At 45.7% G+C, this 20,164-nt stretch overlaps 1 protein-coding gene across 1 annotated transcript in view; it reads left to right on the forward strand.

The window, feature by feature from the left end:
• The first annotated feature begins 2,046 nt into the window (after window positions 1-2,046).
• The window catches only part of MAST1 (microtubule associated serine/threonine kinase 1), a 147,071-nt gene continuing 128,953 nt past the window's right edge, over window positions 2,047-20,164 (forward strand). The window contains exon 1 of the mRNA XM_089688822.1: window positions 2,047-2,131. Within this exon, the coding sequence (XP_089544948.1) occupies window positions 2,093-2,131 (39 nt within the window). The 5' untranslated portion in view covers window positions 2,047-2,092. The remainder of the gene's footprint in view (window positions 2,132-20,164) is intronic.

A 20,164-nucleotide genomic window follows, 5' to 3' on the forward strand; every position in this document is an offset into this window, starting at 1 on the left:
GGGCCGTATCAGTATTATGGTGGCCCTCAAAGGGCCGGTTGTATCTGTAAGACTAGATGTCCAGAGCACCCCACCCCTGATTACATCAGATATCAAGAAACCCACACCCTCCCTAACATCACCGTGCACCCCCTTTGGGGGCAGAGCTGGAAAGCACACAGTGCAGGGTCTGGAGGAGGACCAGAGGAGGAGTGGAGTCAGTTACCAGAGTCTGCTGCATGCTGAGACCAGGGGAGGCAGAGATGAGGGGGTGCTGCAGCTGCACTGAGAGGTGCAGGATTTGGCAGAGTTCTATTCTCCTCTCTGCTGCCAACTGCTAAGACAAGGTGGGGGAAGAGACAATGGGGTACCTGCAGGAGAGGTGCAAGGGCCACATGAAATGGCCTGGAGGGCCGTATTTGGCCTGCGGGCCATTTGTGTTTGATACCTGTGGTTTAGAGGAAATCTAAAGGAAATTGAATAAGAAAATTGTATAATGTATGGCCAGCTCAAATCACATTCATATATACCAGGGGTAGGCAACCTGCGGCTCTCTAGTTGTTGTGGAACTACATTTCCCATGAGGCATTGTAAAGATTACAAAACTGACAGTTACAGCTATGACTTGCAGAGGCATGATGGAACTTGTAGTCCTGCGGCTTTCAGGTTGCCTTCCCCTGATATATACACATACTATATCTGAAGGTTCTAAAGCTAGCTATACATTTTACAATTTTCTTGTTCAATTTTCTTTGTATTTAACTTCAACTATGTAGTGCAAGGGCCTGCCTGATTGTATACAAATTGTTCCAATTGCTTGGTAACAAAAATTGCTATTCAGCTAATCACATGGCAGCAACTCAATGCATTTAGACATGTAGAGATGATGAAGACGACTTTTTGAAGTTCAAATTGAGCATCAGAATGGGGAAGGAAGGGGATTTAAGTGACTTTGAACGTGGCATGGTGGTTGGTGCCAGATGGGCTGGTCTGAGTATTTCAGAAACTACTGCTCTACTGGGATTTTCACAAACAACCATCCCTAAGGCAAGGGCAGACTGACCATTCGGGCACCTGAGCACTGCCCGAGAGCCCGGGGTCAGTAGGGGGCCCCATGAGATGCCCCTGGTACCTTTCATAGGCTTTTTTGGGTGTGGTTTGAGTGTGGGCAAGGACACAGGGGCCCCATGATTTCCTATTGCCCGGGGGCCCCATGAGTTGTCAGTCCGCCCCTGCTCTAAGGCTTACAGAGAATGGTCCGAAAAAAGAGAAAATATCCAATTGTGTAGACAAAAATGCCTCGTTGATATCAGAGGTCAGAGGGGAATGGGCAGACTGCGACATTCAGATGGTGGGGTCAGAATTTGGCATAAATCCATGGATCCATCCTGCCTTCTATGAATGGTTCAGGCTGGTGGTGGTGGTGTCATGGCGTGGGGGATATTTTCTTGGCACTACCAAGGTGTACCTAATAAAGTGGCCGGTGAGTGTATATGGTTTTGGTGAATCTAAAGGAAAATTGTACAAGAAAATGGGATAATCTATGGCCAGCCTAAGTGTGTAAGGCTTGCAGGCCGACATTTACGGCAAATACTAGACTCAACCCACAAAGCAAAAAAAAAAAAACCCACCAAGATAAAGATCCTTATTTTTCCAAAAGAAATAACAGTTATTTTCACTTGCGTCCGTTGAGACTGGAAAATGGCAGTCAAATGGCTAAAAATAAGGATCTTTATCCTTGTGTTTAAAGCTTTGCCAGTTGAGCCTATTGACTGGTAAATTGGTGGCCTCTTCGTGCATCCTCCCATCAGCTGTCCTGTCGATCTTCCTCTTCCTCGAAGGGTACGGCTGGATGTTGTCCATTGTGCAGCCTCCCCGCCATAGTCTTTTACCTGCCCTGTATTCCGGTAATGGCCCTGTGGGTTTGGTCGGCCGTCCTCCCCCTCCTCCCTGTGTGCTAGTAAAAGGTAGCTGAGCCTTTGTGTTGATGTATTAAAGTGTAGCTGTGTGCAGCCTCCCTCCTCCTCCTCCTCATCGCCTCCCTCTCTCTCTCTCTCTCTCTCTCTCTCCTCCTCCCTGTCTGATCCTCTGTGTTCTGCACTCTCCATATGACATGGATGACTCTGCCATCATCAGACGCAGGAGGCTGCAGGTACGGTGCCACCTCTGCTGTGCCCTGGTCCCCCCCACCACCAGGGTGCCCTGTGCTCATCTTGTCTGTGCCACCCCTGTCCTGGATCTTCTCATACAACTGCTGACCATCATTCTTGTCTCATGGCTCTCTATAAGATCCCCACTTCCTCCCTTCTCTCCCATTCTGCTGTCACTGTTTATACAGCGGAAGCCCTATGCACCTTCTGTAGCAACCTAGCCCATCTCTGCATCTCCTCCCGTTACTCCACGTAACGTTTCCCCCCCCCCCATCACACCCTTTATTGCTCCACGCCGATGTAGGAAAGCTGGTGCAAAAGTGGAGCTGTCGTCCATAGCAACCATGCCTTGGAAAAGGGAAATGTGTAGTCTGGTTGCTATGGGAACTGCTCCATGCTGCCGCTGTCGTTTGATGGACGGTATCTGACTAGTTCCTACGGGCAACAGCTGCCCTCCTGCTCCCATATTCTGCCTTTATGTTTTCTATGGGTTACTCCCCGTTCAACCCTTCCATATGCTATGATGACTCCTAACATTGCTCCAGTTTGATACTGTAAGTTCTAAGATGAACTGCAGGAGCCCATAGCACCCAGTCAGCCAATCATAATGCTTTGTTTTATTGGACTGACTTCTGTTGATTAAAATCTCATTGGTTCCCATAGGCTACTGCAGTTGACACATTGTCAGTCCTATCTGCATTGCTTTATTAAAAGGGGGCATGTAAACAAATGTATAGTTTGAAGAAGCCGTTCTCAACCTTTTTAACATGGAGGAACCCTTGAAATAATTTTAAGATCTCCGGGAACCCCTGCCAAAAAATAACTATATCTACATCTCAGGGGACATTTGTTTGCACCCATTAGTAACCATTGGCCAGTGGGAAAGAAAGTGCCTTGCGCTGGTGGTCAGTGGGAAGAATGCCCTCTTATATTGGTGGTCAGTGGGAAGAATACCTTCTTATATTGGTGGTCAGTGGGAAGAATACCTTCTTATATTGGTGGTCAGTGGGAAGAATACCTTCTTATATTGGTGGTCAGTGGGAAGAATACCTTCTTATATTGGTGGTCAGTAAGGAAAATGTTCCTTACATTAGTGGTCAGTGGGAAAAAAATGTTCCCTTATATTAGTGGTCAATGGGAAGAATACTTTCTTACGTTGGTAGTCAGTGGGAAGAATGCCCCCTTACATTCGTGGTCAGCATGAAGAATGTCCCTTACATTGGTTGTTAGCGGGAAGAATGCCCCCTTACATTGGTGGTCAGCGGAAAGAATGCCCCCTTACATTGGTTGTCAGAGGGAAAAATGACCCCTTAAATTGGTGGTCAGCGAGAACAATGCCCCCTTACATTGGTGGTCAGTGAGAATGCCCTATTACATTGGTGGTCAGTGAGAAGAATGCCCCCTTACATTGGTGGTCAGCAGGAAGAATGCTCCCTAATATTGGTGGTAAGAGGGAAAAATTACTCCTTAAATTGGTGGTCAGAGGTAACAATGCCCCCTTACATTGGTTGTCAGTGAGAAGAATACCCATTACATTGGTGGTCAGAGGGAAAAATGACCCCTAAAATTGGTGCTCAGCGGGAACAATGCCCCCTTACCTTGGTGGTCAGTAAGAATGCCCTATTACATTGGTGGTCAGTGAGAATGCCCTATTACATTGGTGGTCAGTGAGAATGCCCCCTTACATTGGTGGTCAACAGGAAGAATGCTCCCTAATATTGGTGGTCAGAGGGAAAAATTACACCTTAAATTGGTGGTCAGAGGGAACAATGCCCCCTTACATTGGTGGTCAGTGAGAAGAATAACCATTACGTTGGTGGTCAATGTAAGTGGGAAGAATGCCCCCTTACATTGGTGGTCAGCAGGAAGAATGCTCCCTACATTGGTGGTCAGAGGGAAGAATTACCTCTTAAATTGGTGTTCAGCAGGAACAATGCCCCCTTACATTAATGGTCAGCGGAACAATGCCCCCTTACATTGGTGGTCAGCGGGAACAATGCTCCCTTACAATGGTGGTCAGCAGGAACAATGCCCCCTTACACTGGGGGTCAGCGGGAACAATGCTCCCTTACATTGGTGGTCAGCAGGAACAACGCCCCCTTACATTGGTGGTCAGCGGGAACAATGCTCCCTTACATTGGTGGTCAGCAGGAACAATGCCCCCTTACACTGGGGGTCAGCGGGAACAATCCTCCCTTACATTGGTGGTCAGCAGGAACAATGCCCCCTTACACTGGGGGTCAGCGGGAACAATGCTCCCTTACATTTCTGGTCAGCAGGAACAATGCCCCCTTACATTGGTGATCAGCAGGAAGAATGCTTCTTGGATTCGTGGTCAGTGGGAAGAATGCTCCTTGGATTCGTGGTCAGTGGGAAGAATGCTCTTTGGATTGGTGGTCAGTGGGAAGAATGCTCTTTGGATTGGTGGTCAGTGGGAAGAATGCTCTTTGGATTGGTGGTCAGTGGGAAGAATGTTCTTTGGATTGGTGGTCAGTGAGAAGAATGCTCTTTGGATTGGTGGTCAGTGAGAAGAATACTCTTTGGATTGGTGGTCAGTGGGAAGAATGCTTCTTACATTGCTAGTCAGTGGGAAGAATGCTTCTTACAATGGTGGTCAGTGGGAAGAATGTCTATTGCATTAATGGTTAGTGGGAAGAATGTCAATTACATTGGTGGTTAATGGGAAGAACATTTCTTACATTGCTAGTCAGTGGGAAGAATGCTCCTTGGATTGGTGGTCAGTGAGAAAAATCTCCCCTCACAGAGCTCTAAAAAGAGCATTGGTGTCAGTGGTTATGTATTATTTGGACGGCAAAAACTGCTCTTTGCTCAAGAAACCCCTAGCAGCCTCTGAAGGATCCCTAGGGCTCCATGGAGCCCTGGTTGAGCAAGGCCTGTTTAAAGGGTACGTAAACCCAAAATGAATTAAATTTAGTTTGCTAAAGCAGCGTGTATCATAAACAGTTGCCATTTTCAATAAAACAATGTTTTCAACTTTTTTCATCCTTTGTTTCATCTCAGTGCTGCTGATATGCTACAGCCCCTTGCAGCCACTTCTCATTTACATGCACCCAATCTGCATGGCATTTCTTAGGGCGGGTATCCTGATGGTGACAACAGTGGACCATGCTTTTGTGATCTGCATTGGCATGGTCACTTGTAGTGTCAATTGGCAGAGAGTGTAAACAGTTGGGAGAGTGTTGTTGTTCTATACCAGGATGTGCCTGCATGAGGACCCCTTCGCGATGAGAGTTCCATGTATTATTTTCATGGAATGTTAATTTGAAAGTATTAATAATGACTTTTGATATTACTTTATTATAACTTATATAAGATTTTAGTGATTGGGTTTTCATCTACTTTTAACTGGTAATATTGCGTCTAGCTGCTTGTGCAAAGAAACGTTGTCCTACTATCTTCAGTAAGTCGGGATCCTATGAGATTTGTTACACACAGTTTGGAGGCCTTGACTTTGTTTTGGTTCAAAGCACTGACTTCCCGTTATCACAGCGACAAAAATACACAGCCGCTGAGGCACCCTCATCCCACTGCCTTTTACTACTCCCAATACATATGAGGATACATGCACACGGGTGGTTTGGCATCAAACCCTGGAATTTTTGGGCACCCAGGAGGTATGGGTGCAGCGTCCAGTCCCGCTGACCGGAATTCTGCATTTGGGGCATACGTCCCTGAAGGCATGCAGCCCTAAACGCCAGTACTGCTTGGTACAGCTTTTGACAGGTTACTGGTAGTGGGGCTGGAAGCTGTACCTCTGCTACCCTGGTGCCCAAAAAGACAGGATTTTACACTGACGGGCCAAGTGCCTGTATGTATGATGTCTTACACTGGCTATAACTGCTGCCAATGCTAGACAGTGGTAGGGAAAATGGCACTATGCTACACTCAACCCCACTTGAACCCACTGTCCCTGGCAGGTTTTCAGACTAAAGTCATCCAGCACAAAGTGTTCAATAGGTTTACTGAAATTAGGTCTCTGGGAGCACCTCAGTGGTTGAGTCTTGGCCCCAGATTTTAGGACAAGAGGCAACATGTCTCTGCATTTAGGTGCATTAGCGGATGATGGGTCAGGGGGCTTCACAGCAGAAGCATGGACCTGAGATGTGTGACCAGTGGGCCGTACAACATTTTTTAGGATCCACGGCTTTTCCTGGTTGTCTTTGAGGTCATGATGAAAGAGGAGCAGGTAGCTACCACTGAACAAGATGTACTTGTGGCTCATAAACGTGGACAGGTTGTTTGAAGAAAAACCCATGGGCCCTTCTGTGGTTCCTGACAGGCTTGAGCAGCTTACGGTGTAGGGGCCTTGTTTTACTTGAGTACCTTCTCTATGGATATCATAGACTGTCATACCTGGAATAGGCTGTTGTAGGACAACTCCATAGACTTCTTCCTTTGTATTTGCGCTTCTTCTTTCTGGTGTGCATATTTGCGTCAGACTAGTCCCCAGGTTGTAGGTCAATGTCTGACGCTTCTGACTCTCCTTGTCACCCATGACCAATCTTTAATGAACTTTTGGACTTTAGATAGATGTTGTTTCTATTTTCAAATCCAAGTTGGTGTGTGCTCCATTTCTTCTGTGGGGACTGTAGCTCAGAGGCCTGTGGGCCCCTCAAGAGTACAGAAAAACATAACAAGGTAAATAACTTATCACAAAATGCATGGTTGTATTACTAGGCAATTCAGCCAATTAATAGGTCCATTTCCTTTTTTTCTCATGAGCTAGGCCTTTCAGCAGGTTATCAGGGTGTGATTGGACCTCTCACATGCCCATTATATTGTGGATAGTACAGTGCAGAGTATGACTTCTCAGTGCCTAGTGAGGGCACCATTCCTTGAAAAAATCACTTTAAGCATAGGGTCCTTACTCTGAATGTATCTTCTGCAGACATCCATAAGGAAGGCAGAAGTGGCGGTCTGATCATGGGTCAGTACTTGCCACTGCAAATCTGTTAAAGTGGTCCACCGCAACTAGAACAAGATGATATCCATCTTCTGACATGTTGAGTTCAAGGAAGATAATGGTCAGTACTGCCAGGAGGTTAGATGTTAGCCAAGTCAGAGGAGAGTAAACCGTTGTATCACATGGAGTCCCTAAAAAGGTCTGTAGAGCATTCAAAGGATGAGAGCACCAAAAAGCTTGATTTAGTCTAGTAAGAATGTTGTCTTTCACCACTTGTTAATCAACAAACCAAATTCATTTCAGAGGCTCAAAACTCCCTTTTCATCAGGGCCTGTGTGCAGGTAGTGTATTCAGAATTGTACTAGACAGCTGAAAATCTATACGGATAGCATCAGATTTAGGTCACCAAAATGACAAGCCCAGTTTGGCGACCAGGATCTGTTGCTATCATTATTGATTTGCAGTTGTCCAGTACAATTTTGAAGGGGCTTAAAAAAATTATTTTCTTTAAATGGACTTTTCAGGTGCTTCAGTAATACATACAATTCTATAATACTTGATCCAGTTTGCTCTAGCAAGGAAAAACTTCCTTCCTGATCCCCCAGAAGGCAATCAGATATTCCCGGAATCAACAATCCCTGGTGTTATTACAAATAAATGTTAATATACAGTTATATTTTGTGCATTTAGGGATGCATCCAGCTCAACTACACTGCTCAAAAAAATTAAAGGCACACTTCTTAATCAGAGTATAGCATCAAGTCAATTAAATTCCTGAGATATTGATCTGGTCACTTAAGTAGCAGAGGGGGTTGTTAATCAGTTTCAGCTGCTTTGGAGTTAATGAAATTAACAACAGGTGCACTAGATGGGCAACAGTGAGATGACCCTTAAAACAGGACTGGTTTTACTGGTGGAGGCTACTGAAATTTTTTCCCTACTCATCTTTTCTGACTGTTTTTCACTAGTTTTGCATTTGGTTAGGGTCAGTGTCACTACTGGTAGCATGAGGCGATACCTGGACCCTACAGAGGTTGCACAGGCAGTCCAACTCCTCCAGGATGGCACACCAATACGTGCCATTGCCAAAAGGTTTGCTGTGTCTCCCATCACAGTCTCAAGAACATGGAGGAGATTCCAGGAAACAGGCAGAAACAGACTTCATGAGGGTGGCCTGAGGGCCCGATGTCCTCTAGTGGTCCCTATGCTTACTGCCCGGCACCATAGAGCTCGATTGGCATTTGCAATTGAACACCAGAGTTGGCAGGTCCGCCACTGGTGCCCTGTGCCACAGATGAGAGCAGGTTCACCCTGAGCACATGTGACAGACGTGAAAGGGTCTGGAGAAGCCGTGGAGAACGTTATGTTGCCTGTAACATCGTTCAGCATGACTTTTTTGGTGTTGGGTCAGTGATGGACTGAGGAGGCATATCCATGGAGTGTAGCAAAGACCTCTACAGGGTAGACAATGGCACCCTGACTGCCATTAGGTATCGGGATGAAATCCTTGGACCCATTGTCAGACCCTACGCTGGTGCAGTGGGTCCTGGGTTCCTCCTGGTGCAGGACAATGCCCGGCTTCTTGTGGTGATTGTATGCGTATGAGTACTATTTGGAGTTGCTGCAATGAAATTTCAGCAAAATGGACTAGCCTGCTGCATTTTTTCACTTTGATTTTCGGGGTGTCTTTGAATCCAGTCCTCTGTAGGTTGATCATTTTAATTTCCATGAAACGATGGGGCATCCTTACATTCCCAACACATTACACAGTCCATATCAGTATAGATATCCAGAAGGAGATTTTTCCCCATTGAGATCTGATGTGTTTTCAAAGTGTTCCTTTAATTTTTTTGAGCATTGTAGTTCCGGAGGGAGTCTATTCCAAATTTCCACAGCTCTTAGTGAAGAAACCTTTCTGTACAAGGAGGTTAAATCTTCTTTCTCCATACATGAATAGTAGTTTTTATTTAGACAAAATCATGTTAAAAAGTCAAGCAATTATCTACCACTTGTTAAAGCATTCCAAATACACTGCCAGCACCCAAGCCCTTACAAAGGGGTAGTTTTGAGCACCGAAATGTGTTGACTTTTGTTGATTGCCATGTGGTTAAGAAAAAATTATTTTTTTTCCTGAGTTACGTTTTTGGTGCTGTCATCCTTTCTATGCTCTCTATATTATGCCTATAATACCTCCTGCTCTATAGTACAATAAGGGGTTGCGGTCTGCACAGGTTTACCAGCATTGTGTGGGTGCTGGCTGGCCACCCAACTTTTTTTTTTCTTGTGTTGCACCATGTAGAAATACTAGCACTACAGCGCTGCTTCTGCTTGTTTGACAACTGCAGTTCAAAGCCAAGGGAAGGCTTCTCTTCAGCTATAGTCACTTGACGCCAGTGTGAGCGGAGGGCTTCCCCTCACACTGAACTGCCGCTGTCTTTGGTAGGGAGATCTGCACTGAAGGAGGGCCTGTGCTCGGTGGAGTCTGTACTGGGGAGTGTTTGTACTGAGGGGGTCTGTGCTGGGGAGTGCCTGTACTAGTGTACAGGGGGGTCTATACTGGAGGGAAATTATACTGAAGGGGTCTGTACTGAGGAGTGCCTCTACTGGTGCACTGGGGGGTCTATACTGGAGGGGAATTATACTGAGGGTGTCTGTACTGGGAGGGGTCTATATTGTGAAGGGTCTGTACTGGGGGGGGGGTCTGTACTGAAGGTGTCTATACTTACTGGAGGGATGTATACTGAAGGTGTCTGAACTGGGAGGGGTCTATACTGGGATGGGTCTGTATTGGGGGGGTATCTGTACTGAGGGGTCTGTACTAGGGAGTGTCTATACTGGGAGGATCTGTACTGAAGATGTCTGTATTGGGAGGGGTCTATACTGAAGGGTCTGTACTAGAGGTGGGAGTCTGTACTGGGGGGATCTCTACTGAGGGGGTCTGTACTGAGGAATGTCTGTACTAAGGGGGTTCATTCTGGGGGGTGGATCTGTACTAGCAGTGTCTGTACATGGGGGTGTCTGTACAGTGGGGGGTTTGTACTGAGGGGTGTCTGTATTGGGAGTGTCTGTACAGTGGGGGGTGTCTGTACATTGGGGGTGTCTGTATGGGGGAGGGGTCTGTACTGAGATGGGTCTGTATTGGGAGGGTATCTGTACTGAGGGGTCTGTACTAGGGAGTGTCTATACTGGGAGGATCTGTACTGAAGGTGTCCAAACTGGGAGGGGTCTATACTGGGATGGGTCTGTATTGGGGGGGTATCTGTACTGAGGGGTCTGTACTAGGGAGTGTCTATACTGGGAGGATCTGTACTGAAGATGTCTGTATTGGGAGGGGTCTATACTGAAGGATCTGTACTAGAGGAGGGAGTCTGTACTGGGGGGATCTCTACTGAGGGGGTCTGTACTGCGGAATGTCTGTACTGAGGGGGTTCATTCTGGGGGTGGATCTGTACTAGCAGTGTCTGTACATGGGGGTGTCTGTTCAGTGGGGGGTTTGTACTGGGGGGTGTCTGTATTGGGAGGTGTCTGTACAGTGGGCGGTGTCTGTACATTGGGGGTATCTGTATTGGGAGGTGTCTGTACTGGAATGGGTCTGTATTGGGAGGGTATCTGTACTGAGGGGTCTGTACTAGGGAGTGTCTATACTGGGAGGATCTGTACTGAAGGTGTCTGAGCTGGGAGGGGTCTATACTGGGATGGGTCTGTATTGGGGGGGTATCTGTACTGAGGGGTCTGTACTAGGGAGTGTCTATACTGGGAGGATCTGTACTAAAGATGTCTGTATTGGGAGGGGTCTATACTGAAGGGTCTGTACTAGAGGGGGAAGTCTGTACTGGGGGGATCTCTACTGAGGGGGTCTGTACTGCAGAATGTCTGTACTGAGGGGGTTCATTCTGAGGGGTGGATCTGTACTAGCAGTGTCTGTACATGGGGGTGTCTGTACAGTGGGGGGTTTGTACTGGGGGGTGTCTGTATTGGGAGTGTCTGTACAGTGGGGGGTGTCTGTACATTGGGGGTGTCTGTATGGGGGAGGGGTCTGTACTGGGATGGGTCTGTATTGGGGGGGTATCTGTACTGAGGGGTCTGTACTAGGGAGTGTCTATACTGGGAGGATCTGTACTGAAGATGTCTGTATTGGGAGGGGTCTATACTGAAGGATCTGTACTAGAGGGGGGAGTCTGTACTGGGGGATCTCTACTGAGGGGGTCTGTACTGCGGAATGTCTGTACTGAGGGGGTTCATTCTGGGGGTGGATCTGTACTAGCAGTGTCTGTACATGGGGGTGTCTGTTCAGTGGGGGGTTTGTACTGGGGGGTGTCTGTATTGGGAGGTGTCTGTACATTGGGGGTATCTGTATTGGGAGGTGTCTGTACTGGAATGGGTCTGTATTTGGGTGGTATCTGTACTGAGGGGTCTGTACTAGGGAGTGTCTATACTGGGAGGATCTGTACTGAAGGTGTCTGAGCTGGGAGGGGTCTATACTGGGATGGGTCTGTATTGGGGAGGTATCTGTACTGAGGGGTCTGTACTAGGGAGTGTCTATACTGGGAGGATCTGTACTGAAGATGTCTGTATTGGGAGGGGTCTATACTGAAGGGTCTGTACTAGAGGGGGAAGTCTGTACTGGGGGGATCTCTACTGAGGGGGTCTGTACTGCAGAATGTCTGTACTGAGGGGGTTCATTCTGAGGGGTGGATCTGTACTAGCAGTGTCTGTACATGGGGGTGTCTGTACAGTGGGGGGTTTGTACTGGGGGGTGTCTGTATTGGGAGTGTCTGTACAGTGGGGGGGTGTCTGTACATTGGGGGTGTCTGTATGGGGGAGGGGTCTGTACTGAGATGGGTCTGTATTGGGGGGTATCTGTACTGAGGGGTCTGTACTAGGGAGTGTCTATACTGGGAGGATCTGTACTGAAGATGTCTGTATTGGGAGGAGTCTATACTGAATGGTCTGTACTAGAGGGGGGAGTCTGTACTGGGGGGATCTCTACTGAGGGGGTCTGTACTGCGGAATGTCTGTACTGAGGGGGTTCATTCTGGGGGTGGATCTGTACTAGCACTGTCTGTACATGGGGGTGTCTGTACAGTGGGGGGTGTTTGTATTGGGAGGTGTCTGTATGGGGGGAGGGGTCTGTACTGGGGGGATAAACTGGGAAGGGGGTTCTGTACTGAGGTGGTGTGCTGGGAGGATAGATTCAAGGCTGGAGGGAGACTGGGGCTGTTGGTTTGGAAGAGGGAAATATTTGTACTGACGGGGGGGGGTAATTTTTGGTTGTGTTTTGTGCAGTGACCTGTGCATTATGCCCTGCTCCTGAGCCCCTGGTGCTGGATACGCAAGGTGGTAAACTCTCTATAACTTCATATCACTCTCCCTATAGCTCCCGCTTACTCTTCATACACCTCTTCCCATGTTCCCTAATTATCTTGTCTTTAGCCCTGCCTGCTACTCCAAATTTCTCTCCCCACTATAACTGGACATAACGTCTGCCTACAGTTGCATATATCGCAGCGGGCCTTCTGTATGAGAATGGAAGGGGTGAGCACCAACGAGAATCCCCCCCCTTGTTTCCCTATGGCAGTAAAATAAAAGTAACACAGATTTCTTCCCTTGCCGTTGATATACAAGCCAAGATTTCACGAATACTTGTATCAGTTCCATGAATACGGTACATCTTTTCATCCTGTATCTGTTGCTAGGCAACCCCTGCATCATGACCCGTGCCTGGCAGTGATGCTGCTGTGCATTATGGGCCCCGTAGTTCTTATTTCTGGCTTTGCAAAGCATTTTGGTGACATCTGTTTTCATCTTTTCCTCGTGTCACAGCGCTTGTGGTGCTGTGTACGTAGCTGCCTCCCCCCCCCAGTGTGCTTGCAATGAATTATGGGTAACGGTAGCCTGTCTTATTCATTCCAGAGAACAAGGATGTAGGAAGCAAAGTGTAGTAAATTATTGGAACCAATCAGATCAGTGTAAAATGATGTAGAAATAGTAGATATGGGTTCCTTTGGAAGACATTCAAAAAAGAAAGAAAAAAAAGAAAACCAACCAAGCGTATGTTTTATTAAAAAAAAAAGAAAGGAATTGCATGATTTTTCTGATTAGCTAAATATTTTGTTCTGTGTGCTTTAATGAGATTTCTTGGTAGTCGATTTTAGGTGCCTGGCCTGTGGACGGTCATTTGCAATGCATTGTGGGTGTTGCAGTCTTGCTCTCAGAAACGGTCAGCATGCTTTCTGCAGATTGCTCAGACTGGTGTCAATCCAATTTCCTCGGCTTTGTGACGTTGCCAGTGCTGTATGAGCTTATGGCTGTAGAAAATATTTATGCTGTGCGCTAAAAAGGCTGCGCTGCATTATGGATGGGAGCTGCGGTCAAGGTATTGATTAAATAATTGCTTTAAGGGGTTGAATTAAATGAGACAGGATAGCATAGAATCACCAGTCATTGTGATACTAAAAGTTCCAGCATGCCCTGAGGCAGTTATTTAAAGGGGCTGCTGCAATTTTCCTTTAGCTATAGAGGGAGATACAGATGAGCAGTAAAGGTTTTGTAACCGCAGCCGATATTAAAGCAGACCTCTCCCTTTGTGAATTGTTCATTCCAGGCCCTCCCTTCTCCCTTTAATACTTTTGGAAGCTATTTTTTCTTTGGGGGGGGGGTAGCAAGTACCTTGGCCTTTTGGCTAAGGTCAAGTGTAGTATCTGTTCTTAGTGTCCAGTAGGGGTGTTCTGCCATCATTTTGGCCTTTTGGCTGGTATGGCTGGCTTTATTGTATTCCTGCTAGTATGACGGGGGTCCTGAGGGATCTTCCTTGTGGGAAAGAAACCAAATTAGGTGCCCCCTGGTGTGGAAGACTCCAAGAGGCCCAGTGCCTCCAGATTTGAGCATTGCCATGTGGTCTGGCTGATGGCTGGGAATCCAGAGAGCCTGCGGAGTCAAGCACCCCTAGAAGTGATGACCCATGGGTCCCAGAGTATCTCTAAGGATGTAAAACCCCTCTGTGTGACATAGTACTCGGGCATGCCACCAAATGGCCAAGACCAGGGCAATTCTTTGTTGCCAGGCTACAGGGGCTAGCTATTGTGTTGTACTCTGGCACTTTTTTCTTCATATGTGTCACCACACCTATTTTTGTGTTTTTTTCACACACAGGTTTGTAGGGTGTGGGTCTTCAGGCCTACCCTGAAATCTAGGGGAAGGATGTGTGGTTGTTCGGTTCCTCCCTCCTCTGTCTTGGGGGTCTCTCTTCGGTAGCGCTTCTCACCATTGGTCAGTGGTCGGCTTTGGCTGATCATGAGTTGAGAGGTCCTCCATGCTTTTTAGCTAGGTGGTCAGAGTGCCTTGCACCTTTCAGGAGCCTCATACCCAGGAGGGTTAAGGGAGGGTCCTTCCTTTTTGGGAAGCGTCTATATGACACACCCTAGTGTGCTTGTTTGCATGCTTTCTTTACATTCTTTTCGAGGTTTAGTTTTAAGCACATTGCACCGCCGGCTTGCAGTAAAAAAAGCCAACTATACCTCACTTCCTTATTCCTTGCCTAGGTGAGGATGACATTGTTGGATGTGTGGTTGTTCCGTTCCTCCATCATCTGTCTTGGGGGTCTCTCTTCGGTAGCGCTTCTCACCATTGGTCAGGGGTCGGCTTTGGCTGATCATGAGGAGAGAGGTCCTCCATGCTTTTTAGCTAGGTGGTCAGAATGCCATTGCACCGCGGGTTTGCAGGAAAAAAAAAGCCAACTATCCCTCACTTCCTTATTCCTTGCCTAGGTGAGGATGACATTGTTGGGTATGCCCTCCCCTTCTGCCTGCAGCTTCCTGGGATACGTCATACCTCCAAGAAGGTTTTGGGACAGTCTCTTACAATCTGCACAGCTTGCGCACGTGCAGTTGGGAGCCAGTTGTGACTGATCAGCTCCTGAATCCAAGGTGGTGGTGGCGTGGGACCGAAGACGGCGCTGAAAATGTTTGGTTGCAGTGACAGCGCTGGACACCATGGGCTGGTAAGTACCTGTTTTGTAAAAGGTATTTACGTTTTGAAGATCTGATTGAAGTCTTCACATCTTTGGTATCTATGTACTCAACTGAGTTCCATATTTTCTATATTTTACAAAAAATTGGGGAATTTTATTGTGTTTGTGTGCACTAAAATTATTATGTAGTTATATAGTTGGTAAAACTGAATAAAGACACCTATCCATCCAGTTCAACCTGAGTGTGTAAAAATAATTTAAAGTGTATTTTTTGCTGAAAATATAGATTTGAGAAAACAGCTGAGATAAAAAAATAAATTTTAATTTTTTTTTTGTTTTTTATTCTACCCTGCAGCTTTAAAAAAATAAACAAAAGCTGCAACATTTACCTTGTCCCTGCTACTGTCACCAATAGATATCGAGTGGCGCTTGACTTTCAGGTTGAATGACACCATCATCATCCATCTCATTTCCTGTGAGCTCAAGCTCATGGACTGGCCTCCTGGGTCTGGACCTGGTCCGGCCTGAATACCTAGGGAAAAATAGTATGTATAGAGTGGTTTTAAAATAAGGGGTCCAAGGGAGACTTCAGGAAGGCAGCCATATTGCCTATTACATTTGCAGGTTCAGCTTCCTGCTTAGCAGGTCAGCAAAGAGGTTGTGCGTCGCTGAGCCTCCTATCTCACTGCATGCTTTTAGACATGTTAACAGGCTAACACAGAGACCGTGTGATCCTGTCTGGCTAGGCTTTGGGTCAAATGCAAAAACTTAGGAGAAGCAGGGCAAGAAAGAGTAAATATTCTTAAAAAAAAGTGAATTGGCAATGCTAACATGTGCCATACTGATTCATGAAATTTGTTTAATTGATAGGTATGGGAACTGTTGAGCATGGCTGTACTTTTCATCAGTATTTATTATGAAAATCCCTGAGGTGCTCTGAATGGCTGGTCTGTGTGCACCTATTATTATGATAGTTCCCAACTGTCCCTGATTTCAAAGGACTGTCCCTGAGTGGCAGCACAGTGGCTAAATGGTTAGCACTTCCGTCTGGCAGTACTAGGGTTGTCAGTTCAAATCCCAGCCACGGCACCACCTGCCTGGAGTTTGCATGTTCTCCCTGTGCCTGTGTGGGTTTCCTCCGAGTACTCCTGTTTCCTCCCACACTCCAAAGACATGCTGGTAGGTTAATTGGCTCCTGTCTAAATTGTCCCTAGTATGTGTATGTATGAATGTAAGTTAGGGACCTTAGATTGTATGCCCCTTGAGGGTTAGGGACTGATGTGAATGTACAATATATATGTAAAGTGCTGCATAAATGGATGGTGCTATATAAGTACCTGAAATAAATAAATACATTTCAAGGGACTGTCCCTGATTTGGAACAAAGTCTCTCTTTCTTCCTCATTTTGATCTGATCTATTTCATTATACATAAAATGCGCTATCTTCAGAGAGTGTTTCACAATGCTAAACCATTCATCCAGTTTCTAAATTTCTGCATTGGTAAATTTCAGAAGCCAGTATAAAGGAATAGTAATAGTGGTAAAAATAGTGGGGTTTTGGGTATAATCCTCCTTTAAGGGGGCGTGGCATGGGGTGTGTCCTATGCCTACGTACTTTTGCCAATAGGTGTCCCTTGTTCCTGTCTCAAAAAGTTGGAAGGTAAGTATTATGCAGGGGTGGACTGGCAACTCATGGGGCCCCCGGGCAATAGGGGATCATGGGGCCCCTGTGTCCTTGCCCAAACTCAAAAAAACCTATGAAAAAGGTACCAGGGGCATCTCATGGGGCCCCCTACTGACCCCGGGCCCTCGGGCAGTGCCCGAGTTTCCAAATGGTCAGTCCGCCCCTGGTCCCAACTACCTCTACACTTTAAACCAGTGGTGGGCAACTTCGGCCCTCCAGCTGTCATGTCCCATGTCCATGTCCCATGAGGCATTGAAAGGCTGACAGTTGCATCATGACTTGCAGAGGCATGATGGGACTTGTAGTTCCACAACAGCTGGAGGGTGACAGTTTGCCCAACCCTGCTTTAAAACCCTCTGAGGCCAGAATCAACCCTTGTCTGGATCACTACATTACCTTCATGCATAGGAGTGATTAATGTTCATACGGCACTGATTGAAAAATATCTTCTCTCTACTCAATGGGGTTGATTTACTAAAGGCAAATAGACTGTGCACTTTGCAAGGGCTGTTGCACTCTGCAAGTGCAGATGTTCCAGAGCTTAGTAATGAGGGGAAGTTCTGCTAACTTCCATAATCCAATCATGTGCAACAAAAATGCTGTTTTTTAAAAAAAGTTCCTTGCATGCAATTGGGTATTCTTTCCAAATTGATGCTTCGCCTCATTTACTTAGTTCTGCAGCAACTGCACAATCTATTTGCCTTTAGTAAATACACCTCGATGACTAAAGGCAACTAAAGACAAGTAGACTGTGCACTCTGCAAAATGCAGTTGCTCCAGAGCTTAGTGAATGAGGTGAAGCCAGGGGCGGACTGACCATTTGGAAACTTGGGCACTGCCCGAGGGCCCGGGGTCAGTAGGGGGCCCCATGAGATGCCCCTGGTACCTTTTTCATAGGCTTTTTTGAGTTTGGGCAAGGACACAGGGGCCCCATGATCCCCTTTTGCCAGTCCGCCCCTGGGTGAAGCTTCACAAGAATACCCAATCACATGCAAGGAAAATTAACAAAACAGCATTTGCTGGTAAACTGAGCTGGCTGGGGTAAGACAAAACAAATAAAATTTGGCAGACGGCTGAGTAACACACAGAAACAGCGAGACCCATTGCTACCTGTATATCAAATAAGAGACAATGCTAATATCCGTTCATCTAAAGTCTGTGCTATATAAGTACCTGAAATAAATAAATACATTTCAAGGGACTGTCCCTGATTTGGAACAAAGTCACTCTTTCTTCCTCATTTTGATCTGATCTATTTCATTATACATAAAATGCGCTATCTTCAGAGAGTGTTTCACAATGCTAAACCATTCATCCAGTTTCTAAATTTCTGCATTGGTAAATTTCAGAAGCCAGTATAAAGGAATAGTAATAGTGGTAAAAATAGTGGGGTTTTGGGTATAATCCTCCTTTAAGGGGGCGTGGCATGGGGTGTGTCCTATGCCTACGTACTTTTGCCAATAGGTGTCCCTTGTTCCTGTCTCAAAAAGTTGGAAGGTAAGTATTATGCAGGGGTGGACTGGCAACTCATGCGGCCCCCGGGCAATAGGGGATCATGGGTCTCCTGTGTCCTTGCCCAAACTCAAAAAAACCTATGAAAAAGGTACCAGGGGCATCTCATGGGGCCTACAAAAAAGGAGGGTTGTGAAAAGAGATTCACAGAAAAGCGGCTACATAATGAACAGAACGTGACACTAAGGGAATAATTTCCAAAAATTATGCTTTATTACACACAAATTAATATGACATATGGGCATTTGCCCTGGTTTACCATCACCTCAGTATGAGACAATACACACAGACCTAAAACCATTTAAAATGACACAAAAACCGGTCTAAATGTATGTGTAGCAGGGAAAATGGCTACATGAGTCTAGTGTCCCTGCAACACAAACACACAGGTGAACACTTCCCTAGGGAGGTGTATCCAAAAATTATGCCATGGGCATACCATAATAGAGGATATAAGGGATTAAACAGTAACCATAATGGCAAATCCCTATCAAAAAATCCAAAAAATTATGCTGTAAATATATATCTCACATGTATGCAACAGACTAGGGGTACCAGTATGGGAGCACCGTGGGCTCCGGCCTATGCATGTCTCCATTTAGGGTTTTGGGAGGAGCGGGTTGTATTCAGATCATCAAGATTTCTTGCAAATGTCCAGATCTGGTTAAGATATATAGATGATGTGTTCCTTGTATGGCGAGGAACATCTGAGGAATTAAAATTGTTTTTGGGAGAGCTCAATCAGAACTCCTTTAACATTGGACTTACATATATATTTGATGAAAGATGTATCTCTTTCCTAGATCTGGAGATTAGAGTTGAAAATGGAAGACTTCTTACAAAGACATATAGAAAACCCACTGCCGCCAACACCCTATTAGAGGCAAGAAGTTATCATCCGCGTTCACTGATTTCAGGGATTCCAGTGGGACAGTTTTTGAGATGCCGGAGAAATTGTTCAAATATCAATGACTTTAGGATGGAGGCCCAGGACCTCTATAGAAGATTTAGGGAAAGAGGATATTCCCATTCCCAAATTAGAAATGCTCGGAGACGGGCATATCAAACTGATCGCGAGGATTTACTATCCTCTAAAAAGGATGTGAAGGCCAAGTTGAGTGATCAACCTGTTAGAATGATAACCCAATTTGGAGCCCAATGGCAAGATGTAAAATTGATATTAGAAAAACATTGGAAGATTTTGACTCAATGCCCCAGACTGAGTAAGATTGTAGGCGAACGCCCCCAGATGGTAGCGAGAAGAGCACCAAATCTTGGTGATCTTCTCATTCACTCAGATTATCAACCATTAAAACAAACAACATGGTTAAAATCACGTACTAAAGGGATGTTTAAATGTGGAAAATGTCAAATTTGCAAATATGTGGATCGTACGGATTCCTTTCATGATTCAGGAAATAATACTCATTATAAAATTCAGAGTCTCATAAATTGCTCTACAGTAAGAGTATTATACATCTTAACCTGTCCTTGTAAAAAGATGTATGTAGGTAAGACCAAAAGACAACTTAAAGTACGAATAGGTGAACATCTTAGAGATATTAGATCTAATGAACCTGATAGTAATCTTGCCCAACATTACGTTAAATATCATGGAGGTAAACTGGATGGTACGAAAGTGAAAGGTTTCTATGCACTGCACTTTCCACAGAGGAGAGGTGATTTTGACAGAGAACTGCTTAAAAAAGAAAAATATTGGATATATAAACTTGATACATTGCACCCTAAGGGGTTAAATGTGGAATGTGATCTCCAAGTATTTTTGGAAAAATAGCTAGAGCCATGTACTTTATTATTGCCATGTGGTGGTTAATTTGTGGGATTTTTGTTTTCACTAATATGTCACTTAAATCCTTAAAAAGTATGTATGTATATGGAAACAACTAAAACAATATGGAAGATCTCAAGTTATGAGTTTAAATAT

The sequence above is a fragment of the Staurois parvus genome, unplaced genomic scaffold (assembly GCF_062004578.1).
Source record: "Staurois parvus isolate SC_StPar_1 unplaced genomic scaffold, SC_StPar_1.0 ptg000456l, whole genome shotgun sequence".
NCBI classification, from domain to species: Eukaryota; Metazoa; Chordata; class Amphibia; order Anura; family Ranidae; genus Staurois; species Staurois parvus.